At 44.2% G+C, this 25,023-nt stretch overlaps 1 protein-coding gene across 1 annotated transcript; it reads right to left on the minus strand.

Moving 5' to 3' along the window:
- Window positions 1–10,963: 10,963 nt before the first annotated feature.
- MRPS23 (mitochondrial ribosomal protein S23) lies at window positions 10,964–23,923 on the minus strand. The gene is made up of 5 exons (XM_081346625.1): window positions 23,809–23,923; window positions 22,033–22,209; window positions 16,620–16,697; window positions 16,411–16,534; window positions 10,964–11,328 (listed from the first exon to the last, which is right to left on the minus strand). The coding sequence occupies exons 1-5, from the start codon at window positions 23,850–23,852 to the stop codon at window positions 11,191–11,193; spliced, it is 561 nt and encodes a 186-aa protein (XP_081202751.1). The 5' UTR covers window positions 23,853–23,923; the 3' UTR covers window positions 10,964–11,190.
- Window positions 23,924–25,023: the final 1,100 nt, after the last annotated feature.

Raw genomic sequence — 25,023 nt, forward strand, 5'->3', positions numbered from 1 at the left:
GACTCAAGCTATTCTCCAAAGCACCTGAAGGCAGGACAAGAAGCAACGGATGGAAATTAATCAAGGAGAGGAGCAACCTAGAACTAAGGAGAAATTTCCTGACAGTTAGAACAATTAACCAGTGGAACAACTTTGCCTCCAGAAATTGTGAATGCTCCAACACTAGAAGTTGTTAGGAAGAGATTGGACAACCATTTGTCTGAAATGGTATAGGGTTTCCTGCCTGAGCAAGGGGTTGGACTAGATGACCTTCAAGGTCTCTTCCAACTTTATTATTATTGTTGTTGTTGTTGTTGTTGTTTGTTAAGTGAATCACTGCAGTTGTTAAGTTAGTAACCCAGTTATTAAGTGAATCTGGCTTCCCCATTGACTTTGCTTGTCAGAAGTTCTCAAAAGGGGATCACATGACCCTGGACCACTACAACCGTCATAAATATGAGTCAGTTGCCAAGCATCTGAATTTTGATCACGTGACCACGGGGGATGCTGCAACGGCCGTCAGCATGAAAAGTGATCGTAAGTCACTTTTTTCAGTTCTGTTGTAACTTTAAATGGTCACTAAATGAACTGCTGTAAGTCGAGGACGACCTTTACTGCAAGCAATATTTCTTTTGACTCTTCTCTTTAGGAAACATCTGAGAAACATGGCTGCAAAGCCAATATTGCTTGGGGAGCAAGCAACCCTGGAGAAAAGTGTTTGAGCATCCTGACCTGAAATGCAAAATTTGAATTCCCACCCAAAGGGGTGAAAATAAAATCACCTCTTGCCACTGGCTGCTAGCAGGCTTGTTTCATGATGTGCCCTAATGAACCATGCCAAAAAACCAAGGAGAGAGGGGAGGAAGCCATGCCCTCCCCTCTTCTCCAACGTGGTGCCCACCCCCATGGAGGCCAACACTTTTAGCCACAGAGGTCAGCAGGTTGACCGCTTAATGGGGCTGATGTCTCCAGCCAAAAAGAGAAATCTTGTTCCTCATCGTTGGCAAGTCTCGCCCTCTGAACAGGATATCGGTTAGCCCCCAAAGGAGGGTAATATCTGCTTTGCATCCAAAAGGTACCATTTTTAAGAGGATCTGATTTAAGTGAATTAAGACGCCCAGACACGCACGCTCATGCACACCCAGAAACACACCAACAGGAGAAGGATATTTCAGCTCCTTGTTTGGTGCAAGATTAGATAGTCCTTCTTATTACATACTATATTAGCTTTGCTTCCTATTACAAGTCCCGCGGGAGGGCTTGTTGTTTTTACTTAGTTTTTCCGATGAAGGATCTCATTATCCAACTAAGCAGCAGACTGGAATTGCAATGAGATCGGGGAAAGCGATTCCCACACAACTCATGAGCGGGGCAGGCACCTTCACGTAGAGTTTGAATTGAGTGTACAATCACACTCTCTGTGCCTTGAAAAGATTCTAGATTTTGGGCAGAACGGCAGGCTGGGAAGCCCTGAAGGGTCTTTAGGACAATGTTGCTCAACCTTGGCAACTCGGAGATGTGCGGACTTCAACTCCCAGAGGTCCCATGCTGGCTGGGAATTCTGGGAGTTGAAATCTCCATATCTTAAAAGTTGCCAAGGTTGAAAAACACTGCCCTAAAAGAATCGCCACGTGGTGCTCCCCAGGTGCAAGAGACTACAACAGTAGTAACTGTGAGAAGGATCTTGGAGTGGGACTCTCACTTAAATAGGAGCCAGCCGTGTGCTGCAGCTGCCAAAAAAGCCAACACAGTGCTAGGCTGCATTAACAGATGGACAGAATCAAGATCACGTGAAGTATTAATACCACTTTACAATGCCTCGGTAAGGCCACACTTAGAATACTGCATCCAGTTTTGGTCGCCATGATGTGAAAAAGATGTTGAGACTCTAGAAAGAATACAGAGAACAGCAACAAAGATGATCAGGGGATGGGAGGCTAAAATGTATAAGGAAGGGTTGCTGGAATTGGGTATGTCTAGTTTAATGAAGAGAAGGACGAGGGGTGACATGATAGCAGTGTTCCAGTATCTCAAGGGCTGCCCCAAAGAAGAGGGAGTCAAGCTATTCTCCAAAGCGCCTGAAGGCAGGACAAGAAGCAACGGATGGAAACCTATCAAGGAGGGAAGCAACCTAGAATTAAGGAGAAATTTCCTGACAGTCAAAACAATTAATCAGTGGAACAACTTGCCTCCAGAAGTTGTGAATGCTTCATTACTGGAAGTTTTTAAGAAGAGGCTGGACAGCCATTTGTCTGAAATGGTATAGGGGTTCCTGCCTGAGTAGAGGGTTGGACTAGAAGACCTCCAACTCTGTTAATCTGTTACATCTCCCAGAATGCTCAGCTAGCAGGGCAAATGTCACCCAATTCTTGTTCTTCATGCCTAACTGCCCCTGCAAAATGAACCAGAAATGGCCAAATTGTTTATAATGGGGGTAACAGAAATCCTTCCTTTGGGTCAAACTCAACTCATGGTGATCTCATGGACCTTCCTTGTCTATGGGATTAAAGTGGTTTGCTGATGTTTTCCTCCAAGATGTTCTGCTGGGTGATGGATATGGTCACAAAATGGTTGACCTGATAGGCAACCAGGCACAAAATATCAGGACAACCAGATCCACACATGCAGAGTTCAAGCTAACTACCTAATTACGTTGTGCCTATAATACAAGAATCTGCCCAGACTGCCTCTTGGGAACAAAGAGGTGAGCAGTGGTGGGATTCAAATATGGGAACAACCGGTTCTCGGTGTGGATGCTGCTTCTGGAAGTCCATTCTGGGCCTGGGCAACAAAAAATTAGCTACCGGTTCTGCCGAAGTGGTACGAACCGGCTGAATCCCACACTGGAGGTGAGGCACCAAGGAGCTTAGAGGGGTCGTAGCCCTTCTGCAATTGCGCAGTGGCTCCACCTTTGATTCCTCCTTCATGCCAGGCCTGGTGCTCCCCAAATACAGAAAGTCCTCGACTTACAACCATTCATTTAGTGACTGTTTAAAGTTACAATGGCACTGGAAAAAAGTGACTTAGGACCATTTTTCACACCACCATTGCAGCTTCCTCATGGTCACGTGATCAAAATTCAGATGCTTGGCAACTGACTCATATTTATGACGGTGGCAGTGTCCCGGCGTCATGTGATCCCCTTTGGCGACCTTCTGACAAGCAAAGTCAATGGGGAAGCCAGATTCCCTTAAAAAGCTGTGGTACTAACTTAACAACTGCAGTGATTCTCTTAACAAGGTCGTAAAATGGGGCAAAACTCACTTAACAACTGTCTCCTTTAGCAATAGAAAATGTGGGCTCAATTGTGATCATAAGTTGAGGTCTACCTGTACTCATTGAAGAGAAGGTGAGCCAGCCTGCAGATCTTTTCTACCATGCAAAAGATTTTTATGGGGAACAGTGGATCTGGAACTTGGGGGAGATATCTTTAAGGAATTGGTCCTAACAGCATCCCTCAATGCTTACCTGGGTGATATTGGAGCTGAGAAGGTAAGGTCTGCATCTGATGGCTACAAGGGAAAAAGCCAACAGCTAAGTCTGGTCTCCATGTTGGCTGGGGAATTCTGGGAATTGAAGTCCACCCATCTTAAAGGTGCTGGGGTTTGATCAAGTGACCATGGGGATGCTGCACGAGGGCAATATTTTCCACCATTTCTTCCCCAACGTCTTGAAGAAAAAGTCATAGCTAAGCTCATGATATTCACCAAAATCTACCCACTTGACTCTGAGCTGCATGTACAGCTGCATGTATAAGAGCCTTGGTGGAGCAGTGGGCTAATGCCTCCTTAAGTAACACCAGCTGCCTGCAATTAGTGCAGGTTCGCATCCCACCAGGCTCAAGGTTGACTCAGCCTTCCATCCTTCCGAGGTAGGTAAAATGAGGACCCAGATTGTTGGGGGCAATTAAGCTGACTTTGTAATAATGCTGCTTGGGTGTGTGTGTGAAAGCCCTAATAAGCAGGCATATACATAGAATGAAGGCTACTGCTAAGCTTGTAAGCCGCCCTGAGTCTTTGGAGAAGGGCGGGATATAAATGGAATTAAAATAAATAAAATAAATAAATAGTCCTCGACTTATGACCACAATTGAGCCCAAAATTTCCACTGCTAAGCAAGACATTTGATATGTGAAGTTTGCCCCATTTTATTACCTTTCTTCTCACATGTTTTAGTGAATCACTGCAGTTCCAACTTTTTATTATTATTATTATTATTATTATTATTATTATTATTATTATTATTATTATTATTATAGTTGTTAAGTTAGCTATACATTTGTTAAGTGAATCTATCTTGTCCGTTGACTTTGCTTGTCAGAAGGCCGCAAAAGGTGATCACGTGATCACACTGCAATCGTATAAAATACACGCCAGTGGTCAAGTGTCTGAATTTTGATCACATGACCACAGGGATGTTGCAACAATCATAAGTGAGAAAAAACAATCATAAATCCCTTTTTTCAGTGTTGATGTAACTTTGAAAAGTCACTCAGTGAATAATTGCATCTCAGGGACTAGCTGCATTCTCCACTCTCCAACCATTCCTACTGTTGGATGGTATGTCATGGATAGGTTTATCCTTCAGAAACTTTCTTTGAAGGTCATTGAAGTGGGTGGCCGGACATAATTTAAAGAATTGTTAGAATCTTGTAATCTTGAAAAGGAACCCGTCCATCATTGGAAACCCTACAGTGCCACCTAGTGGAGGAAACAGAACCAAGCATCTGTCGGTACTTGGGATTTCTGCCCTTCCAGCAGTGACATTTGCAGAACAATCAATATCTCATTATTGGCCATAATCACTACCCAGTTCCTTAGCTTTTGTGGAAGCAGACCTCTATAAGAAACAGTTTTCTTGTCTCCGGTGTGTTTGGCAGACTCTTTGTCCTACAAGTCAGTGTCCTGATTGGCAGGGATCGTTTTACACCCACACACCCCACTCAAGGTTAGACTGCATTTCCCCCCCCTTTTTTTTTGCATCGGATCTCAAAAGGAAGAAGGCTTTAAAAAAAACACCACCGAATCATAACTTTAAACCAGGCAGAAACGGGTGACCTTTTGCTAACTGCTGGAAGGAAAACGCTTGATAAATAAGTAAATAGGTCAGCCTTGGGGTGGTTTTGCTTACAACCTTTTAATTAAAATACTTCAGCCTGGAAGGTCACAGTGAATGACAAAGCCCTTACAATGAGCATGAATTTAACACATGGTGTTTCCTTCCGGGCTGCCTTTAATTCTTCAGGCAAAAAGAATATTTCCCCGGGACTCTGCATCTTAAAAGGTGACTAAGGACATTCGCTGTCCTTAGCAGAGAAAAAGAGGACATACAGATGAAGATCACTTAGCAACTATGCTCCAAGTATGTTTTGGGCAGTGAGGTTAGCAAAAAGAAACCAGCCTCCAATAGTTCTCGACTTACAACTGTTCATTTAGCAACTTTTCAGAAGTTACAATGTGACTGAAAACAGTTGACTTACAACCAGTCCTTGCACTTACAACCATTGCAGTGTCCCTGTGGTCATGTGATCAAAATTCAGGCATTTGGCAGCCAGCATGTATTTACAACAGTTGTAGCATCCCAAGGTCATATGATCGTCATTTGCAATCCTCCCAGCCAGCTTCCCACAAGCAGTCAATGGGGGAAGCTGGATTCACTTAGTGACTGACTGATGCACTTAAATACTTGATTAGGCTGTTGTTTACTGCTGCTGTTTATCTGAATTGGTAGTTCCTTGATTAGGGTATTGTTTACTGATTGTTTGCCTGGCGTTAATCCCTGCTTATCTGGTTGTTGATTGCTATGACTGTTCTTTTTGGGGTTTTAGCTATTTTGTTGTCTCTTTTGAATGGTGTGTAAAAGGAAGGCTGGATCCAAGCCATAAAGGGCTTTAAGGGTGAGAGCTGTTCAGTAACGGAAGAGCCACAGGAAATGGTGGACCCTCCTTTGTCAAAGATGTTTAAACCGAAGCTTGATGATCAGCTGTTGGGGCTACTGCAATACTCCAGATCTGGAGTAATCTTTCACCTCTTATATTCTGTAGCTGCGTTCTCCAGGTGTATCCATGGGGATCACAAATGTCAAGACAGGAGCCACAGTAAGCAATCAAAGTCTTACCCTTTCTTAGAGGCATGGCTTCAACCAGTTATGACCAACCTTTTTATTTTTTTCCAGCCACCACCAACTCAAGAACCCCTGACTTTCTTGCATAAGGTGTATGTGGAGGAATCAGGCGGTCTTGAGCACGTTATCTGGACTGAGTTCGACCCTGTTTCCCCTGATGATGTGGACAGGATCATGGGGAGACTGAGCACCACCACCTGTTTGTTGGATCCGTGCCCCTCCTGGCTAGCTTATGCGGCTCGGGAGGGAACACGAGGCTGGTTCCATGCAGTAATAACTGCTTCTTTGAAGGAGGGTGTCTTCCCTGCCGCCTTGAAGGAGGCGGTGGTGAGACCCCTTCTCAAGAAGCCTGCTTTGGACCCGGCTGCTTTAGACAACTACCGTCCAGTCTCCAACCTTCGCTTTCTGGCGAAGGTTGTTGAGAGTGTGGTGGCGCATCAGCTCCCTCTGTTCCTGGAGGAAACTGATTATCTGGACCCGTACCAATCGGGTTTCAGGCCCGGACACAGCACGGAGACGGCATTGGTCGCGCTGGTGAATGATCTCTGGAGGGCAAGGGACAGGGGTTGCTCCTCTGTCCTGGTCCTATTAGATCTCTCAGCGGCTTTCGATACCATCGACCATGGTATCCTGCTGCGGCGTCTCAGGGGGTTGGGAGTGGGAGGCACCGTTTTACGGTGGTTCTCCTCCTACCTCCAGGGCCGCTCGCAGTCGGTGTTGACGGGAGGGCAGAGATCCGCCCCGAGGCCTCTCATTAGTGGAGTCCCTCAGGGGTCGGTTCTCTCGCCTCTCCTGTTCAACATCTATATGAAGCCGCTGGGCGAGATCATTCGTGGCTTCGGGGTGGGGTATCACCAGTACGCTGATGATACCCAACTTTTTCTTTCCACCCCGAACCAACCCAGTGATGCCCTCTCCGTGATGTCCCGGTGCCTGGAGGCGGTTCAGGTCTGGATGGGGAGAAACAGGCTTCGTCTCAATCCCACCAAGACTGAGTGGCTGTGCATATCGGCATCTCGGGTTAACCAAGTTATTCCACCTCTAACGATGGGGGGTAAGGTGTTACCCCCCGTTGATAGGGCTCGCAACTTGGGCGTCCTCCTGGATTCACGGCTCAATTTTGAAGATCACATAGGAGCCGTGACCAGGGGGGCTTTTGCACAGGTTCGCCTGGTGCGCCAGTTGCGTCCCTATCTGGACCGAGACGCCCTACGCACAGTTACTCATGCGCTTGTGACCTCCCGTTTGGACTACTGTAACGCTCTCTACATGGGGCTGCCCTTGAAGACCACTCGGAGGCTTCAACTGGTGCAGAATGCGGCCGCGCGAGTTGTAATGGGGGTTTCCCGATACTCCCATGTAACACCTCTACTCCGCGAGCTGCATTGGCTTCCGGTTGCCCTCCGGGTGAAATTCAAGGTGCTGGTTATCACCTATAAAGCCCTACATGGCCTGGGTCCGGGGTATTTGAGGGAACACCTGCTGCCGGCATCAAACGCCCTTCGCCCAGTGCACTCCCATAGGGAGGGTCTGCTCAGGGTCCCGCCGGTAAGAGATTGCCGGCGGGTGACACCCAGGGATAGGGCCTTCTCAGTGGGGGCGCCTGCCCTCTGGAACCAGCTGCCGGTGGAGCTGAGGACTGCTCCCGACCTCCGATCATTCCGCCGGGGCCTGAAGACCTGGCTCTTTGAGCTCTCGGGCCCAGGCTGAGGAGATATTTATTTTAATTGGGGTTTTTAATAGTACAGGGTTGATTTAATATTTTTTAAATTGGGTTTTAACTTTTGTATGGTTGATTTTTAACTCCCTGTAAACCGCCCTGAGTCCTCAGGGAAAGGGCGGTATATAAATGCAATAAAATAAATAAATAAAAAAATAAATTTGGTCCCATGTTCATCTTCATTGCCACACTTTTAAGTAGCTTGGTTCTCCTTATCCAACACAACCTTAAGAGAATCGCTTTGCCTGCAGAAGCATCACCACTGTATCATATCAGATGCCTATGCTGTACCATGAAGAATTAAAATTACCCTTGAGAAACCATTTTTTTCCCCCATGGACTTCTGTAGGCCACTTTATACCTGCTAATATACTAGCTCTAGATAAGAACTACTTATCTGGAAATGCTCTACAGCTTCATCCTCGTTGCCCGTCAACTCCAAACCAGCATCTGACAGGGGATGGTCGTGGTTGCTTCTTGGTTCCATATGAGGATCTCCTTTTACTTTATTATCTATTTAATTCACCATTTTTATAGCCATCTCCAATTAACATAACCCAACCATCAACCGCTTTCAATTAGGATTGAAGGCTTGGTGGAATCAGCCACTGAATGATTTTATTATTTATTATTTATTATTTAGATTTATATACCGCCCTTTCCCGAAGGACTCAGGGCGGTTTACAGGATATTTAAAAGAAAAATCAATACAAAAGTTAAAAGCAATTTAAAAAGATTAAATCAATCCCTGAGAGAAAAATAAAAACCCCAGTTAAAGTTAAAAATTCTCAGCCTGGGCCAGAGAGCTTGAAGAGCCAGGTCTTTCTAAATAACACAAAAGAACTATGTCAACAAATGGGTCGGACAAAAGGGTCTACGGGCATCGCCAAGGCTTGTATTGTCGATGAACATTTACCCTCGGATGAAGTGAGGATGTTTCATTTTTAATCATTCATGATATAGACTCACCAGACAGGCGATCCAACGTCGACGAAGTGGTGCCTGATGCAAGCCAGTCTTATTTTGTGTAAACGTTCCTAACTCAAAACCAGCACTTTGAACTGAGTCCAGTGCACAAATATCGAGAGAGGGGTCCCGTGGCTAAGGGTAGACTAGAACCTGTTCCGCATTCAGCACCTTAATCCGGTGTTTCTCAACCTTGGCAACTTTAAAGTTGTGGGGACTACAACTCCCAGAATTCCTCAGCCAGCTTTTTTCAGGAAGATCTGAAAAGTCCGTTCCGAATCTGCTATTTTGTATTCTGAATGTCAAGGGTTAGGCAGGGGTAGGCCACCTCAGCTCTTTTATGACGCATAGACTACAACTCCCAGCCGACTCAGGAATTCTAGGAGTTGAAGTCCATGAGTCATAAAAGAGCCGAGGTTGCCTACCCCTGGATTAGTCCTTTACACTGAGGGAGAAGGTGGAGGGAAATGTGGTGCTGGCAGAATAGAAGTCTTCTGGGTTGTTTTTTTAATTTAAATTAAAAGCAGCTTCCAGATGAGCAACAGCTTTGGGGCTTCGTCTTATGACCACAATTACGACCAGACTTTAATAAATTGGTGTTGCTAAGCAAGGCCGTTGTTAAGTGAGTCGTGCCCGATTCTGCAACCTTTTTTTGCCACAATTGTAAAGTTCAAGTCCCTACATCCTAAATATGCCAAGGTTAAGACACACTAGTTTTGTCTGGCACCATTCTACCTGCAGAAGCATCGTCTCTGCTCATACCAGCTGCCAATGCGCTGTAACAGGGCTTTTCAACCAGTGGTACGGGTACCACCTGTGGTACATTGGCACTTAGCAGGTGGTACGCGACCATCCTAGAGAAGTGGTAACGGGGGAGGGAAAGGAGCTGAACCGGTGGCAGCACCACACAAGTCTGAGCGAAAGACCCTGGAGCTGCAGGGTTGTCAGGGCTCAGGGGAAGTGCCAGAATAATTGCTTCTTCGGGGCACTTTTTTCAGTGCCATTGTAACTTCGAACAGTCACTAAGTGAACTTTTGTAAGTTGAGGACTACCTGTACTTCATCACTTTTTTCCTTTTTTTTTTTTGGTCATCAAGTTTTTGACACCTTGCAAGGCGACTGGTGGTACTCAGATGTTGCCATATCCTAAAAGTGGTACAATGGGTGAAAAGGTTGAAAAGCCCTGCTCTATAATGACTAATTAAAATAAAAAAGAGAAATGCACCTCAACTAACCTCAACCCCCTACAGGGGGAACACATCTAACGTCCCATCATGGATCCTCTGTATATTCTCATCCACAACTTCTTAGAAGTCAGGCCTAGATGATGATGATGATAACAATAATAATAATGTTGGAAGGGACCTTGGAGGTCATCTAGTCCAACCCCCTGCTCAGGCAGGAAACCCTATACCATTTCAAACAAATGGCTGTCCAGTCTCTTCTTAAAAACTTCCAGTGTTGGAGCATTCACCGCTTCTGGAGGCAGGTTGTTCCACTGGTTAATTGTTCTAACTGTCAGGAAGTTTCTCCTTAATTCTAGGTTGCTTCTCTCTTTGGTTAGTTTCCCTCCGTTGCTTCTTGTCCTGCCTTCAGGTGCATTGAAGAATAGCTTGACTCCCTCTTCTTTGGGACAGCCCCTGAGATACTGGAAGATTGCTATCATGTCACCCCATCGTCCTTCTCTTCATTAAACTAGACATTCCCAATTCCAGCAACTGTTCCTTACATGTTTTAGCCTCCAGTCCCTTGATCATCTTTGTTCTCTGCTCTCTTTCTAGAATCTCAACATCTTTTTTACATCGTGGTGACCAAAACTGGATGCAGTATTCCAGATATGGCCTTACAAAGGCATTGTAACGTGGTATTAGTACTTCACGTGATCTTGATTCTATCCCTCTGTTAATGCAGCCTAGCACTGTGTTGGCTTTATTGGCAGCTGCAGCACACGGCTGGCTCATATCTAAGTGATTGTCCACTACGAGTCCAAGATCCCTCTCACAGTTGCTATTATTGAGCAAGGTACCACCTGTACTGTACCTGTGCATTTGGGTTTTCTTCCCTAAATGTAGAACCTTACTTTTTCCACCACTGAATTTCATTTTGTTAGATTAAATGGAACCAGTTCCTTAGCATTTGGATTACGTCACAGGGAATTCATCTCTACTTTAACTGAAAGGTAGAATATCCACCGCAGAAATGTTTCCAGAGAATGATTTTAATAATCAAATCCATTGTTTGTTGAAATGGGCACTTTGGGGAGCATCCCATAAGGGAGTTCCTGTGATCTTTCTACAGGACGTTCAAGCATTCCTAACAAGGAGATAAACCAGAACTTTAGGAAGAGTCTATCAAAGGGTCATGAAGTCAATAAAAACTGGTTTAAACAGAATCACATAGTTTTTAGGAAGGGAAGGATTCTTCCTTTGGCTTTTCGCTGGGCTCTGTTTTTGGCTCCGGATTTTCTGTGCCGTCCTCCTTTTCCTGAAACAGGCCTTCAAGCTCTAATACAGGCACGGTTGATGGAGGCCTTGGAGCAACCTGTTGGATAAAAGCAGAGGAACCGCAAGTGTGCAAAACTGAAACCAGAAACTGAATCTTTCCAGGTCAAAGTAACACAGCTTTAGTTCCCGATCAGGTTGCGATTATCATCAGGGGTCAAACCAACCAATTATCATCCTCTCTTCTACACGCAAAGGGAGTCAAAAAGTAATATCAATAAGATGTCGATGTCACAGATGGAAAGGGCAATACAGTCCTCAATTTACAAACAGAATTGAGCCCAAAACAGATGTAAGAGAAAAACGGTCATAAGTGCAGCCGCGAGAGTTGTGTTGGGAGTTTCCCGACACTCCCATGTCACACCTTTGCTCCGCGAGCTGCATTGGCTTCCAGTTGTCTTCCGGGTGAGGTTCAAGGTGTTAGTAATGACCTACAAAGCCCTACATGGTATGGGTCCGGAATAAACTCGGGGACCACCTGCTGCCGGCGTTGACTCCCCTCCGCCCTGTGCGTTCCCACAGAGAGGGCCTCCTCAGGGTGCCTCCGGTCAGAGAATGTCGGCTGGTGGCCCCCAGGGGGAGGGCGTTCTCTGTGGGCGCGCCGGATTTATGGAACCATCTTCCGGTCGAGCTCCGGATGGCGCCTGATCTCCGCTCCTTCCGGCGCGATCTTAAAACCCATCTTTTTGAACTAGCTGGCCTGGCCTGATGGGATGGGGTTGGGTTTTATAAATTGGTCTTAACTTTTATTTATTTATTTATTTATTTATTTATTTATTTCTTCGTTTTATATACCACCCTTCTCCCGGAGGACTCAGGGCAGTATACAGAGCAAAGTAAGTATACAATAAACCAACAATAAAACAAATAAAACCCCAGATCTACAAATAAAACCCCAAATCTATCAGGCCAGGCCGGCTTGCTGGAATAGATAGGTTTTTAAATCTCGCCGAAAGGTGCGAAGGTCGGGGGCCATCCGGACCTTACTCTGTATTAATTTATTACGGGCATTGTTTAATTACTTTTTAATAATTTTTAATTTTTGTATCTTGTTTTTATTATGTATTGCCCTGTTCACCGCCCTGAGTCCTTCGGGAGAAGGGCGGTATACAAATTAAATTAATAATAATAATAATAATAATAATAATAATAATAATAATAAGAAGAAGAAGAAGAAGAAGAAGAAGAAGAAGAAGAAGAAGAAGAAGAAGTCACTTTTTTCAGTGGTGCTGTCACTTCGAACAGGCAGTAAATGAATGGTTGTAAGTAACGTACTATCTGTAGTTGGTGTTCTGAGAGCAAACAGCAGGTGTGTATATCCTAATTTGGCTGGCAGGCAAAGGGACAACTCTATCCATGTAAGCAGTGTAGGATAGATCAGAGCTTTTCAACCAGTGGTACGGGTACCACCTGTGGTACATTGGCACCTGGCAGGTGGTACGTGACCATCCCAGAAAAATGGTAGCAGGGGAGGGGAATGAGCTGAACCGGTGGCAGCACCGCACAAGCCTGAGTGAGAGACGGCTGGAGCTTCAGGGCTGTCAGGGCTCAGCGGAAGCGCCAGGATCAGCGCCAGGCTCCAGCTGGAGCTCGGCGCTGGTCGTGGCGCTTCTGCTGAGCCCAGAAGAAGCGCTGATCAGCTGGAATGTTGCAGCATCTCCAGGGTCTTGTGATTTACATTCAGATGTGTTAGGCATATGATGATAGCCTACATATTGGGTTGGAAATATATAAGCCATGATGAAGTTGTAACTTTAAGAAGGTAATTGATCCATGGGTGTGTAAGTGTTCTCATGGCCATAAGAGGGAGCTAGAAACGTAGATTCTCTCTCTCACTGGATCTCTCTGAATATCTGAATTTGCTGATCGCTCTATTATTGCTTTTTTGCTTTGTATCTGCATAACTGTGTTTTTGACCTCTGGACTGGTAAGAAGACTTTGTATTAGGATTTGTACTTGGACTGTTATTTTTGTGTATGACCTGGACTGATTATTTTTGACTGTGCATTTTTGATTTTTACACCACCTTAAAGTAAACTACTTTCTATTTTCACAACTCAGTGTATCTTGTGGTTACTGTGATCTCTTACTGCTCTCAATACCCTTCCTTGTCTATGCAACTCCTAGGTAGCACAAGGAGACCTCTGCACAACAATCCTTAACAAGATGTTTGGCAACTGATTCATATTTATGACGGTCACAGTGTCCCAGGGTCATGTGAAATGACCAAAACCTGCTGCAACCACCCAGAAAAGGGGAGGGGAAATAAAAACCAAACACCCCCCACCCCACCCCCACTGCCAATCCTCAACAGAAATGCTCACAACAATGAAAACCTCAGACAGGAGGAAGAGCGCCAGCGGGTGGCTAGGCAGATGTATTGCTTGACTGGGGCTTGGGGGGCACTTTTTTCAGTGCCATTGTAACTTCGAACAGTCACTAAGCGAACTGTTGAAAGTCGAGGACTACCTGTACTTCATCCCTTTTTTCCTTTTTTTTTTGGTCATCACGTTTTTGACACCTTGCTAGGTGACTGGTGGTACTCGGATGTTGCCATATCCTAAAAGTGATGCAATGGGTGAAAATGTTGAAAAGCCCTGGACTAAAGCAGTCGTAGAATGGATCCCCCTTGATAAAAAGCATCCACGAAAGAGACCTAAAACAAGTATGGTGGGCCGAATTGGCAAAAGAAAACTCAGGACTGTATTGGTTGGAAACATGCAGAAGAAGCCTTCATCCTGCAGTGGGTAGGCAATGGCTAAAATGATGATGATGATGATGATGATGATGAATGGAGGAAATAACGCTGAATAATTCCAAACGCTGTCATTCTTTCTAATGCATTCCTCACCTAACGTTTTCTATTATAGGTTCCCTGTGTTATGGGGTCCAGAGCATTCTCAATACTGAAGGCCATGCTAGAGTGATTTGCTTTGCAAAATGACAGTATCTCCCCCTCTCTTTTTTTAATTAAAGGATTAGCTTATTCTGGAAGATAATTAATCTGGAACTGTCTCTTATCCAGTAACAACTTTGGTATTAACCCTTATGCAGATTAGTGAGACTCGGCTGAAAATACCACCTTATGGATCAATTTAGACAGGCACGAGGCCTTCTCTGCTGAGTCTTCAAAATTTAACTGCTTATACTCCTTCCGGAAAACGTCAAGTTTTCAAGGTTTTTTTTTATTTAGCATATGGCAATATTACGTAAACCAGGAGACTACAGTGCTGAGTAGTTTGGTTGCCTAAGACTGCAAGCCCTGTTTTGGTTCACACTCACACGCTTTCCAAGGGATCCCTCAGGGGACGAGCTAGTTCCGCACCAGAAAGGAAGACAAGCTGCTTTCCTGCAGTGTCATCCGTGTTGTCATTCAGCGTCAGCCTGTGATACCGGCAGCTGAATCTGATGATTCTGAAGAGGAAGAGGAGGAAGGGTTTGGAGAGCCTTTGGTGTCAGAGGGAGGCTCTGATGCACTGCACGACTCTCAGCCTGGCCCCTCCCGTCACATTCCTCATCAGACTCAGCCGTGTGAGCACGAGGTATTGGTCATAGATGATTCACAGCTGGATCTAGTCAGGGATGCTAGGAGCAGGAGGCATTCCAGCAGAGTAGAACAGAGAAAGGCCATGAGGCAACTCGGTGAGAGGAGGAGAAGGCAATGAGAAGCCACGCCTTGGGACTGCTGATAAAAGGGGAAGGTGTGGGAGGTGCTGGTTGCTGAAGGCAACCATTTGAAGATCTTCTGCTAGAGTCCTGGTCTGTTATTCCTGTTTAACTCTTGTTTGAACTTTTGGTTTAACTCTTGTTTGAAATTTTGGTTTAACTCTTGTTTGAACTTTTGATTTCTTTGTAAATAAATTTGGTTGGGTTTTTCCAGCCTGTTGACTATAAAAAGGGGTTGTCCCGGACATTCAAACAGGGCCGGTAGTAGGCTGGAACAGAACACTCCGAAGCCTTCTGGCAACAGTCTCCTCAACAAAGTGGTACCTAAATATCTATCACATATCACTCGACTATGAGCCAGCAGTGTGCGGCAGCAGCCAAAAAAGCTCACACAATCTTGGGTTGTATAAACAGAGGCATAGAATCAAGATCATGTGATTCTATTAGTACTGCTTTATCAGTATTAGTACCGCTTTATCAAAGCCTAGTAAGACCACACCTGGAATACTGCAGCCAATTTTGGTCACCTTATCAAATAAAAGATGTTGAGAGTTTGGAAAAAAAATCAGAGAAGAGCAACTAAGATGATCAAAGGCCTGGAGACCAAAACGTACGAAGAACGGCTGCAAAACTTGGGTTTGGCTAGTCTAAAGAAAAGAAGAAATAGGGGAGACATGATAGCAGTCCTCCAGTATCTGAGGGGCTGCCACAAGGAAGAGGGGGCCAGGTTGTTCACCAGAGCACCAGACGGAAGGACGAGAAACAATGGTTGGAAACTGATCAAAGAGAGGAGCAACCAGGAATTAAGGAGAAACTTCCTGACAGTGAGGACAGTTAACCAGTGGAACAGCATGCCCCCAGAAATCGTGGGTGCTCCATCACTGGAGGTTTTTAAGAAAAGACTAGATAATTACCTGTCTGGCATGGTATATAGGTTCTCCTGCTTGAGCAGAGGGCTGGACTAGAAGACCTCGAAGGTCCCTTCCAATTCTATTCTATTCTATTCTATTCTATTCTATTCTATTCTATTCTATTCTCAGTAAAGACCTATTCTTATTCTTATTCTTATTCTTATTCTTATTCCTATTCTATTCTATTCTATTCTATTCTATTCTATTCTATTCTATTCTATTCTATTCTATTCTATTCTATTCTATTCTATTCTATTCTATTCTATTGCATGCTTTCAAGCTGCTAGGTGGGCAGGAGCTGAGATAAGTGACGGGAGCTCACCCTGCCACGCAGTGCTAGGATTCAAACCGCTGAAGCAAAATCATCTCCAGCATCATTGAGCCACTCAGCCACCACACCTCTTCATTTTTAAGTTAAAAGACTTCTACTAAAACATGGTTACCATATTTGTGGTTTAATTACTATGCCACACTTATTTATGACAGCTGCACACCCTGTATTCCAATGTGATACCAAAAAATGGCATTTGCTTCTGGATACTTACATTTTTGCCCTTTCTTGATAAAACCAGGCCCTCTGCCAAAAGCGCTTTTCCTGTTTCTGCAAATAGTAGGTCTTCGTCCATTTCTCCCTCCTTGTTCTTCAATTCACTATATTTCTCAACAAACCTGCAATTCCAAGAGGAAAGATCGTAATTTCCAGTCCATGAACTTGGAAGAAAAAAAGTCCTCAGGAGAGAGTTTATTCACTTACCTTTGACAGGGAGATTTATAATTTGATCTTGCTAGTTCAAATATACCTGAACCAGTTCCGTAGACTTCATAAAATTTCCTAATGAATTAGATAAGAAACTTCAATTTAGAACTTATCTCCATGTAGACAAAGAATATTGCTATACTAATATTTATTTATTAGGTAGATTTAAATGGTATCCAGCTCAAATACATGTCTCTAGGTGGCTAATACATATTACTTAGCTCTAATAGTGCTGTATTTCCTCTCCCGCCTTGAGAAATGAACAGGCTTCTTGCAAATTGTATTATTCAGCTGAAGTCTTAGTCTAATTCAGGGTTGGGGAAACTATCATTTTTCCTGCAGGAGGTGGTGATGCCATCTTATTATCCAAGAAAGCAAGGGATTTCAGTATATTTTTTTTTCTTTTTTAAAAAAGGGGTTGTTTAAAGATGTCTGTCAAGCATTTATTTATATTTGACTTTCCCCCAGAAATTCTTGAGAAATTACACACTATGATTTAGTAATTTTCTGCTTCAATGTAACAGGAAAAACGTGGGGGACTTAAGAAGCTGCAAAACAAGAATAGCTATAGTCCCTCTCTGCCATTAGCTCTGTAACATCACAAGGGGAAGCAGATGACTTACACCTTAAAAGTACAAGCAATCCTTGACTTACCACTGTTCGAAGTTACGACGGACTTACCTTGCAGCTATTTATGATCTGGCACTGAAGTTCCAACAGTCATCCCCCCCCCCCTGCAGTCACATGACTGAACTCCAGGCACTCAGCAACACAGCCAGATTCACAGCATCCCATGGTCACATTTTACAATGATTTCGCTGAAAACCAGCACTAACTTCCAGTTTTTGCAAATCTATGCCCATAACAAATGGTAGTCAAGGCTATGCAATGTATGGCAGTGAAAGTTGGACCATAAGAAAGGCTGAGCGACAAAGAACTGAGGCCTTTGAACCATGGTGCTGGAGAAGACTCCTGCGAGTCCCTTGGACTGCAAGGCGATCAAACCGGTCAGTCCTAGAGGAGATCAACCCTGACTGCTCTTTAGAAGGCCAGATCCTGAAGCTGAAAATCAAATATTTTGGCCACCTAATGAGAAGGAAGGACTCACTGGAGAAGAGCCTAATGCTGGGAAAGATTGAGGGCAAGAGAAGAAGGGGATGACAGAGAATGAGGTGGCTGGATGGAGTCACTGAAGCAGGAGGCGTGAGCTTAAATGGACTCCAGAAGAAGGTAGAGGACAGGAAGGTCTGGAGGAACGTTGTCCATGGGGTCAAGATGGGTCGGACATGACTTCGCAAATAACAACAAATGATGGTTTCACTTAACAACCATGGCATTTGCTTAGTGACTGCCACCTAAAGGGTCGTCCACAACTTACAACCAGTTGACAGTCATATGCCAAGGGCTATATTTGTCATTTCCTATGGCATTCTCCAAGCCATCATAGCAACAAGTGACAATGTTTGTATGCAAGACGTCCCACAATAACATCCCTACCACTTCAAACTGCAAGGAGGGGAGAAAGAACGATGCCTTAGATCTGAAAAGCTATTGTCGTTTATAACAGGGGTCCCCAAACCCCAGTCCGTGGACCAGTACTGGACCGCAGCATGCCAGCAACTTGGCCACACAAACAAGCAAAGCACCATCTGCGAGATGCAGCAGCAAACAAAACCACACACCCTCCGGTCTGTGGAAAAACCTCTCTCCACGGAACCGGTCCCTGGTGCCCAAAAGGTTGTGGACCTCTGGTTTACAACATGCTTATCCTGACTTATATCAAAAAGTCTAGGGAATTGAAAGAAAGGAACAAAAAGTCTGTCTAAAAATTATACCCATAACACCTGTGAAAGAGGCGACAGTGAGAACTAATGATTGTTTAGTTTGCTCAATAAGCTTCCAAGTCTGGATGTCTCAATCAAATCTCAATTGTCTCAAGTGTTATTCAAACTTCTAATCGCTACACAATTGTTATCAGCAATAATTGATAAGATGCAGGCTGGATGAACTAGGAGTAGGACTCTATAGAGGGCTAAAAATGCCAGCCTGGTATAATGGTGAAGGTGCTGGTTTAGAAACCAAAAGACTGTGAGTTCTTGGCCTCCTTGTAAGCCAGCTGGGTGAATTTGAACCAGGCACTCTGTTCCTCAGAACAACCCACCACAAAGAATTGTGGTGGGGAAAATAGGAGGCAGGAATAATGGGTATGCTCTCCACCTTGATCAAATATATTTTTTAAAGGTGGGATAAAAATATAATAAAAATAAGGACTTTATTTTTTTTAGTTGGCTAGTATTATTTAATAAAGACACAGACAAAATGCAAGCATGTGTAGAAATCTATACTTGCACACTTTAGGAGTTTGTTTTTAAAGGAAAAAGTACTACCTTTCCTAAGCAACTATTATGCAGCTTAAAGTAGAACTGCCCCTCACTTTTTAAATAGCTCATACACAGATAAGCTATCACAGTAATGGAGAACCTTTTAGAGACCGAGTGCCCAAACGGCAACCCAAAACCCACTTATGTATCATCAGGTGCTGGGAGGGCGTGGCCCATTGGGTGGGCATGGCCAATTGGCTGTGCGTGGCTGCGGTGGTAATGGCAGACTGGGTATGACTAAAAAGTTCGATCAATCAATTCCAACTTTGCGAGATTTTTTTTTCCCGTGAGAAGTTGAAATTCATTGATTGAACCTTTTTTTTGTTTTTTGCACACTGCGGAGGCCTAAAGTGAAAAGGTTTTATAAAACCCAGCTGAAGGCCTAGGATTGGGGTGATGGCGCGTGTGCTCACAGAGGGCTCTGCATGCCACCAGTGGCACATGAGCCATAGGTTCGCCACCACGGAGCAATCAGGTAGACCAGCTTCATGTCCTGAGCTACCATGGCTAGCTTAATAAGATCAAACTGTCTAGATTCAGGCACCTAACAATGTCTAGGATAATTGGAGCTGCCTAGTGGTTGGAGAAGGGCTGAGGGGACCCGGGTGCGAGCCAATCTTATCAATAGAAGCTTATAAGGTTGACTTCTGGTCAATTGTTCTCTACTCCCAGGATTTTTTTAATGGGGAAAAACAGGAGGAGGCAGTAAAATGTACAGAGTCCAGAGCTTCTAGGTGGGATAGTCCGGAATCACCCAGCTGGCTTACAAATATAACCAGTTAGCCATAGAATCATATCTGCCTTATCCACTTGCCCAGGTTCTTTGTAGCATGTTTTAATACAGCCATTTAATACAGGTGGTGTTGGCATGTGGGGTGAAGTGTCAAAATGGTAGCCACAACTGTGTAACTCAGGGGTCTTCAAACTTGGCAACTTGTGGACTTCAACTCCCAGAATTCCTCAGCCAGCCATGGGAGTTGAAGTCCACAAGTCTTAAAGTTGCCAAGTTTGAAGACCCCTGGTGTAACTGAAGCCTGGCCTCTTCAATCACATGGCTGCAATTGCTATCCTCCTTTAAAAAAAAACACCCAATAGCTAAAGGTCTCTGGGCAGTTTACAATAAAACATGCACAAAAAAGAGATATTTATACATGTACACACACAATAGGCCAGCAATTTGTTCTTAGGGAGGGAGTCCGCAAGTAGTTAGGAACAGTATATGACCTCTGGCCATGAAGGACGGCAATTGGCATGCACACATGCATTCATTTCCAAAATTTATATACTGCCAACTTCTCTGGTTCTTTGATTAAGTAGAAGCCATTGAAACCTGTAGACATCTCGTTTTGTGGGAAAGGATTCTATAAGTTATGCAAAGAAATAGATGAATGCCTTATTTATTTCTTATTATGTTTTGTTGTATCTAACACAGATAGATATAAAGTTATGTAAAGACATGGATATGAGGGACGCGGTGGCTCAGTGGGTTAGGACGCTGAGCTTGTCGATCAGAAGGTCGGCAGTTTGGCGGGTCGAATCCCAAGTGCCATGTAACAGAGTGAGCGCCTGTTACTCGTCTCAGCTTCTGCCAACCTAGCAGTTCGAAAGCACGTACAAAAATAGGGACCACTACGGTGGGAAGATAAAAGCATTCCGTGCGCCTTTGGCGTCTAGTCATGCCGGCCACATGGCCACGGAGACGTCCTTGGACAAGCGCTGGCTCTTCGGCTTTGAAACGGAGATGAGCACCGGCCCCTAGAGTTGGAAACGACTAGCACGCATGTGCGGGGGAACCTTTATCTTTACCTTTTTAAAGACATGGATAGTGGTGGGTATTATCTCTTGGGCTTCAGAATTTTAGACTTCATCTCTGCAAGGTCCCTGGTTTAAGAAACCTGGCATTCTGAACATTGGCTGTACCCTGCTGGATCAGATGGCTGGGCCATTTCAGCTAGAGGTCTGTCTTCACAGAGACCAACCAACCACACCAATAAGTCCACTAATCTCCCCTCGGCCGGTGATCCCCAAAACTTCCATGAATTGAAAGCAGCTTCCATTTCATTCCAGCGACCATTAAGCCTTTGGCTAAAGTGTTGGTTGATTGGGCTCAGAAGGAACATCATTCCCTCTGAAATTAGTTTCGCCCTAGCCCTGTTGCTCTTCTGCCAGGCCCCAGCTGATGATAGATGGATAGATAGACAGACAGACAGACAGACAGACAGACAGATAGATATAGACAGGCAGACAAACCTTTCTTGTCATTTTTTTTAGTGTGAGCACAATAGTACACATTAAAAATGAAATTTAGCTGCTTGCTCTCAAAGTGTACACACACATACTCTACGTTTTATTTTTATATTATGTACTTCACGTATTTTATCTATGGAGTTCTTGGTAGTATCTGATAACTAGGAAACTTGGGTAACAAAATGTCTGCAAGTAAACAACCAAGCTCAGAGACTACCCAGAACTTCACAATTCAACCTTGACTTATATTCAGTTTTATCTCTTTTACCGTAAGCTGTCCAGAATCACACATGTGAGAGGAGCGACAATATAACTTGAATAAATATAGGCAGTCCTCATTTACTGACTGTAATAGAAACCAACAACTCCATCACTAAACAACAAGGTCATAAAGTGAAATGTCACATGACTGAATCTTGATTTACAACAATAGCTCTGGCTGGGATCGTTAGCAAATTATGCAGGAACTGCAACTTGAGACTTCCTGCCAGCTTCCCCTTTGAATTTGCTTCTCAGAAGCCAGTGGTGAAGATTACAAATGGCGATCACGTAGCCATAGGACACTGCAATCATCCTAAATGTGTAACGGTTGCCAAGTGCCTAAATTGCGGTCATGTGATCACGGGAATGCTACAAAGGCTGCCTCTTCATAAATCCCCTTTGTTTAGTGCTGTTTCACTCTGAAAAGTTGCTGAACAAGCAGTCAGTCAGTAAGCAAGGACCACCTGTAAAGAAATGGGAGGAGGGGAAACAAAGAGGGAAAAGAAAGGAGTGACTCTTACGCTCGGATCTGATCCTCCGGGTACAGAATGGGGGGCACTGTATCTTTTATCACTCCCACCAACGGGCGAATATTGCGATAGGTGGGCTCCCGCAAGGGAGGGAAAGCAGCGTAAACATCATACCAGATGGGTTTCTGGGATTCATGCATTGCCCCAGAGCGGAGCAAGTTCTGCACCCTGCAAGGAAAGAGTAGGAAGTCAGTTTGCATAAGGAGGAAAAGAAAAAGAAAAACTTTTGCATTAGTGGCGAATATCTGTAGCTCGGGTGTAGGATGAGGGTGAAGGTTTGTTCTCCCAGCTTGTGGGTTGGTTTCCAAATGTTTCGTTACCAGGCTAGGTAACATGTTCAAAAGACTTTAGGGGATGTGAATGTTCTTCTGTTTATAAAGGCTTCAGGTGTGGGTGTGTCAAGTGAGGGCCTGTGATGGGTCTTGTGACAGGGAGGTTGCATCAGGTCAGGGTCATTGGGTGGGTGGGCGGGCTTGGATGGGTTGGTTGAGGGTCAGTGCCGTATCTGGTTGGCTGTGCGGTTGATTTGGATTCTGAGGGGTTCGTAGGCTGGTTGTAGGTCAATATATCTGGGGATGGGATTGCTTGTGGAGTGCCAGGCTTCAATGAATTCACAAGCATGGCGGGTGCGTGCCAGAAGATTTCTGTGTTGCTCCAATCGAACTGGTGCTTTTTGATGTCGGTGTGGGTAGAGATTAAAGATTTGGGATTGTGGCGTTTGACAGCCAGCTGGTGTTCGTGGATCCTAGTTTTTAATTGACACGATGTTTGTCCCATGTAGAATTGGTTGCAATGGTTACAGTAGATTTTTGTAGATTACTTTGTTTCTTTCATCCTTCTGTATCCTGTCTTTGATTCTGAATAATTCCTGGGGAAATGTGGCTGTGGGTTTGTGGGCTACTGCTATTCAAAAGGAGTGCTTGGAAATGACAGCCAGAATTCTCCAACCACTAGGAATAGCAATAGCCCACAAACCCACAGCCACCCTCCACCAGGAATTATCCACAACAACACTGACACGGACATCCCCTAAATTCTGCTGAAGACGTTACCTAGCCTGGGAACAAAAAAATCAGAAACCAACCCACAAGCTCGGAGAACGAACCTTCACCGTAAAAAAAAACACCCACATTATTACTATCATATTAGTCATTATTAATAACATTAATATTTTATGTGTTTATCTTATTAAAATGTATTAAGGCTGCCCAATGCAGAAGACGCTGGCCAGCTATATAATGCATTTAATAAAATACATGAATATAGAGGGAATATTTATACATTAGTCAAATTAACACTACTGATATTTTATGGGTTTATTTTATTAAATTTTGTAAAGCCAGCCACTCCAGAAGAGAACAGGCAGCCATAATTAAATACAATAAAATAAATAGATAAAATATAAAACAGCGTCCTTTTCATTAAAGGGGCGGGTTACAAAGTTAGGATATTTCCTAGGCCAGCACTTGGCAGTTCCTTTAGAGAAGGACCACTTTCGGGCTTGCAAATATCCGTCCTGCCCCCAAGAGATCCGCAACTCTTTGTGCTTTCCAGGAATTCCCCAGGCTTTTGCCGCCCAAGCATTGTATTTCTGCAGGGAGAACAGTTATCGCAAATTTCTAGACTCTTTTTTAATTAACTGCCCCAAAGTTGCCACGCTTTCATTTCCCTGCTTTCGAGCTCCCTAGTATAAATTTTACTACTGCCGCTCTTCACAAGCCCTAACCCAAAATGCAGGAGGGAGGAGGAGAAAACCCAAAGACCTACCGGGTAAAGATTGTTCCCAACTTCTCCAACCGGGTCCCCGCCATTGCGTCTTAAAGTAGGCCTAACTAGGCCTCTCTTGGCAACTGAAAGCGGCCCTTAGCAACCTCGGTTCACGGAAACGGAAACCAAGAGATCTCGCGAGACTAGAACCTTCGAGACCCGCGTGATAGTGGCAAGCCGACATAGAAGCAATGGAGATTACAAAAGCAGACAGAAGCAATCGATGAAGGAGCAGCGCTGGAGGAAGGCTAGCATTGGCTTCATGCAAGAAGCGAAATAATCAAAAATGAAAAATCATTTAGATTGTCTTGTGAGCTCTGCCCGGAACTGATCTGCGAAGCAAAGTCTTACCAGTGGAATCTAGGGCTTACAATGCACATTCCTATTAATTATTATTTGGAATATTGCACCTGGGGCTGGATTCATGCAGAATGCAAAGCCAAAACGTGGTTTGCGTGAATATGCAGTGTGTATTTTCAAAATTAAATAGTAAGAGATTCCTTAGCTCAGTTTTCCACTGTAAAGGCAGTGTTTCCCAACTGTGGTGACTTTACCATGTGTGCACTTTTAGCTTCCAGAATTCCTCAATGGTTGGGGAATTCTGGAAGTTGAAATTTACACATCTTAAAAGTCACCAAGGTGGAGAAACACCGCACACTGTTTAACTATTGTTTATAAAATAAACAATGGTTGAGTTCACATCTTAACATCTTCCTGAACATAGTGTGGCATGTTTCCTTTGGTAAGAATTCAGTCACTTTGATTTATAAACCATGATTTATGGCTTAGCGTCAAAAAAACATTTTTTAGATTTACATCTCATCTTTCAGGAATTATTTATATCTCATTATTATTATTTATATCTCATCTTTCAGGAATTATTTATATCTCATTATTATTTATATATCTTTCAGGAGTTCTCAGGGATGACTCACACCCTGGACTGTATCTCTTTACTCTCCTACCATCAGGTAAGAGATATAGGAGTATAGCCAGCCGTACCAACAGGCTGAAGAACAGCTTTTATCCATGGACTGTTAGGCTTTTGAACAGGAAATAATTTTATAAACTTTATGCATGATTGACTTGCGAGGCCGGTGTGTTGTGCAATTAGCTCACATGGTGTAATAAGATGGAGGGTTTGTGTCACTGTAAGTTGGGGGTGGGGGCATGAAGGGAGGCTCAGCCAATCTCAGTGTATACATGGTTGTACTT

The sequence above is a fragment of the Vipera berus genome (genome assembly GCF_964194415.1).
Source record: "Vipera berus genome assembly, chromosome: 1".
Classification (NCBI taxonomy): Eukaryota; Metazoa; Chordata; class Lepidosauria; order Squamata; family Viperidae; genus Vipera; species Vipera berus.

What these genes read in the sequence shown, in the direction of transcription:
- MRPS23 (XM_081346625.1), bottom strand. Translation starts at nt 23,852, where the DNA reads ATGGCGGGGACCCGGTTGGAGAAGTTGGGAACAATCTTTACCCG. An exon ending in TATAAATCTCCCTGTCAAAG is followed by an intron (nt 16,535 to 16,619) that starts GTAAGTGAATAA and finishes TTGGAATTGCAG; the next exon opens with GTTTGTTGAGAAATATAGTG. An exon ending in TATCAAGAAAGGGCAAAAAT is followed by an intron (nt 11,329 to 16,410) that starts GTAAGTATCCAG and finishes TTTATCCAACAG; the next exon opens with GTTGCTCCAAGGCCTCCATC.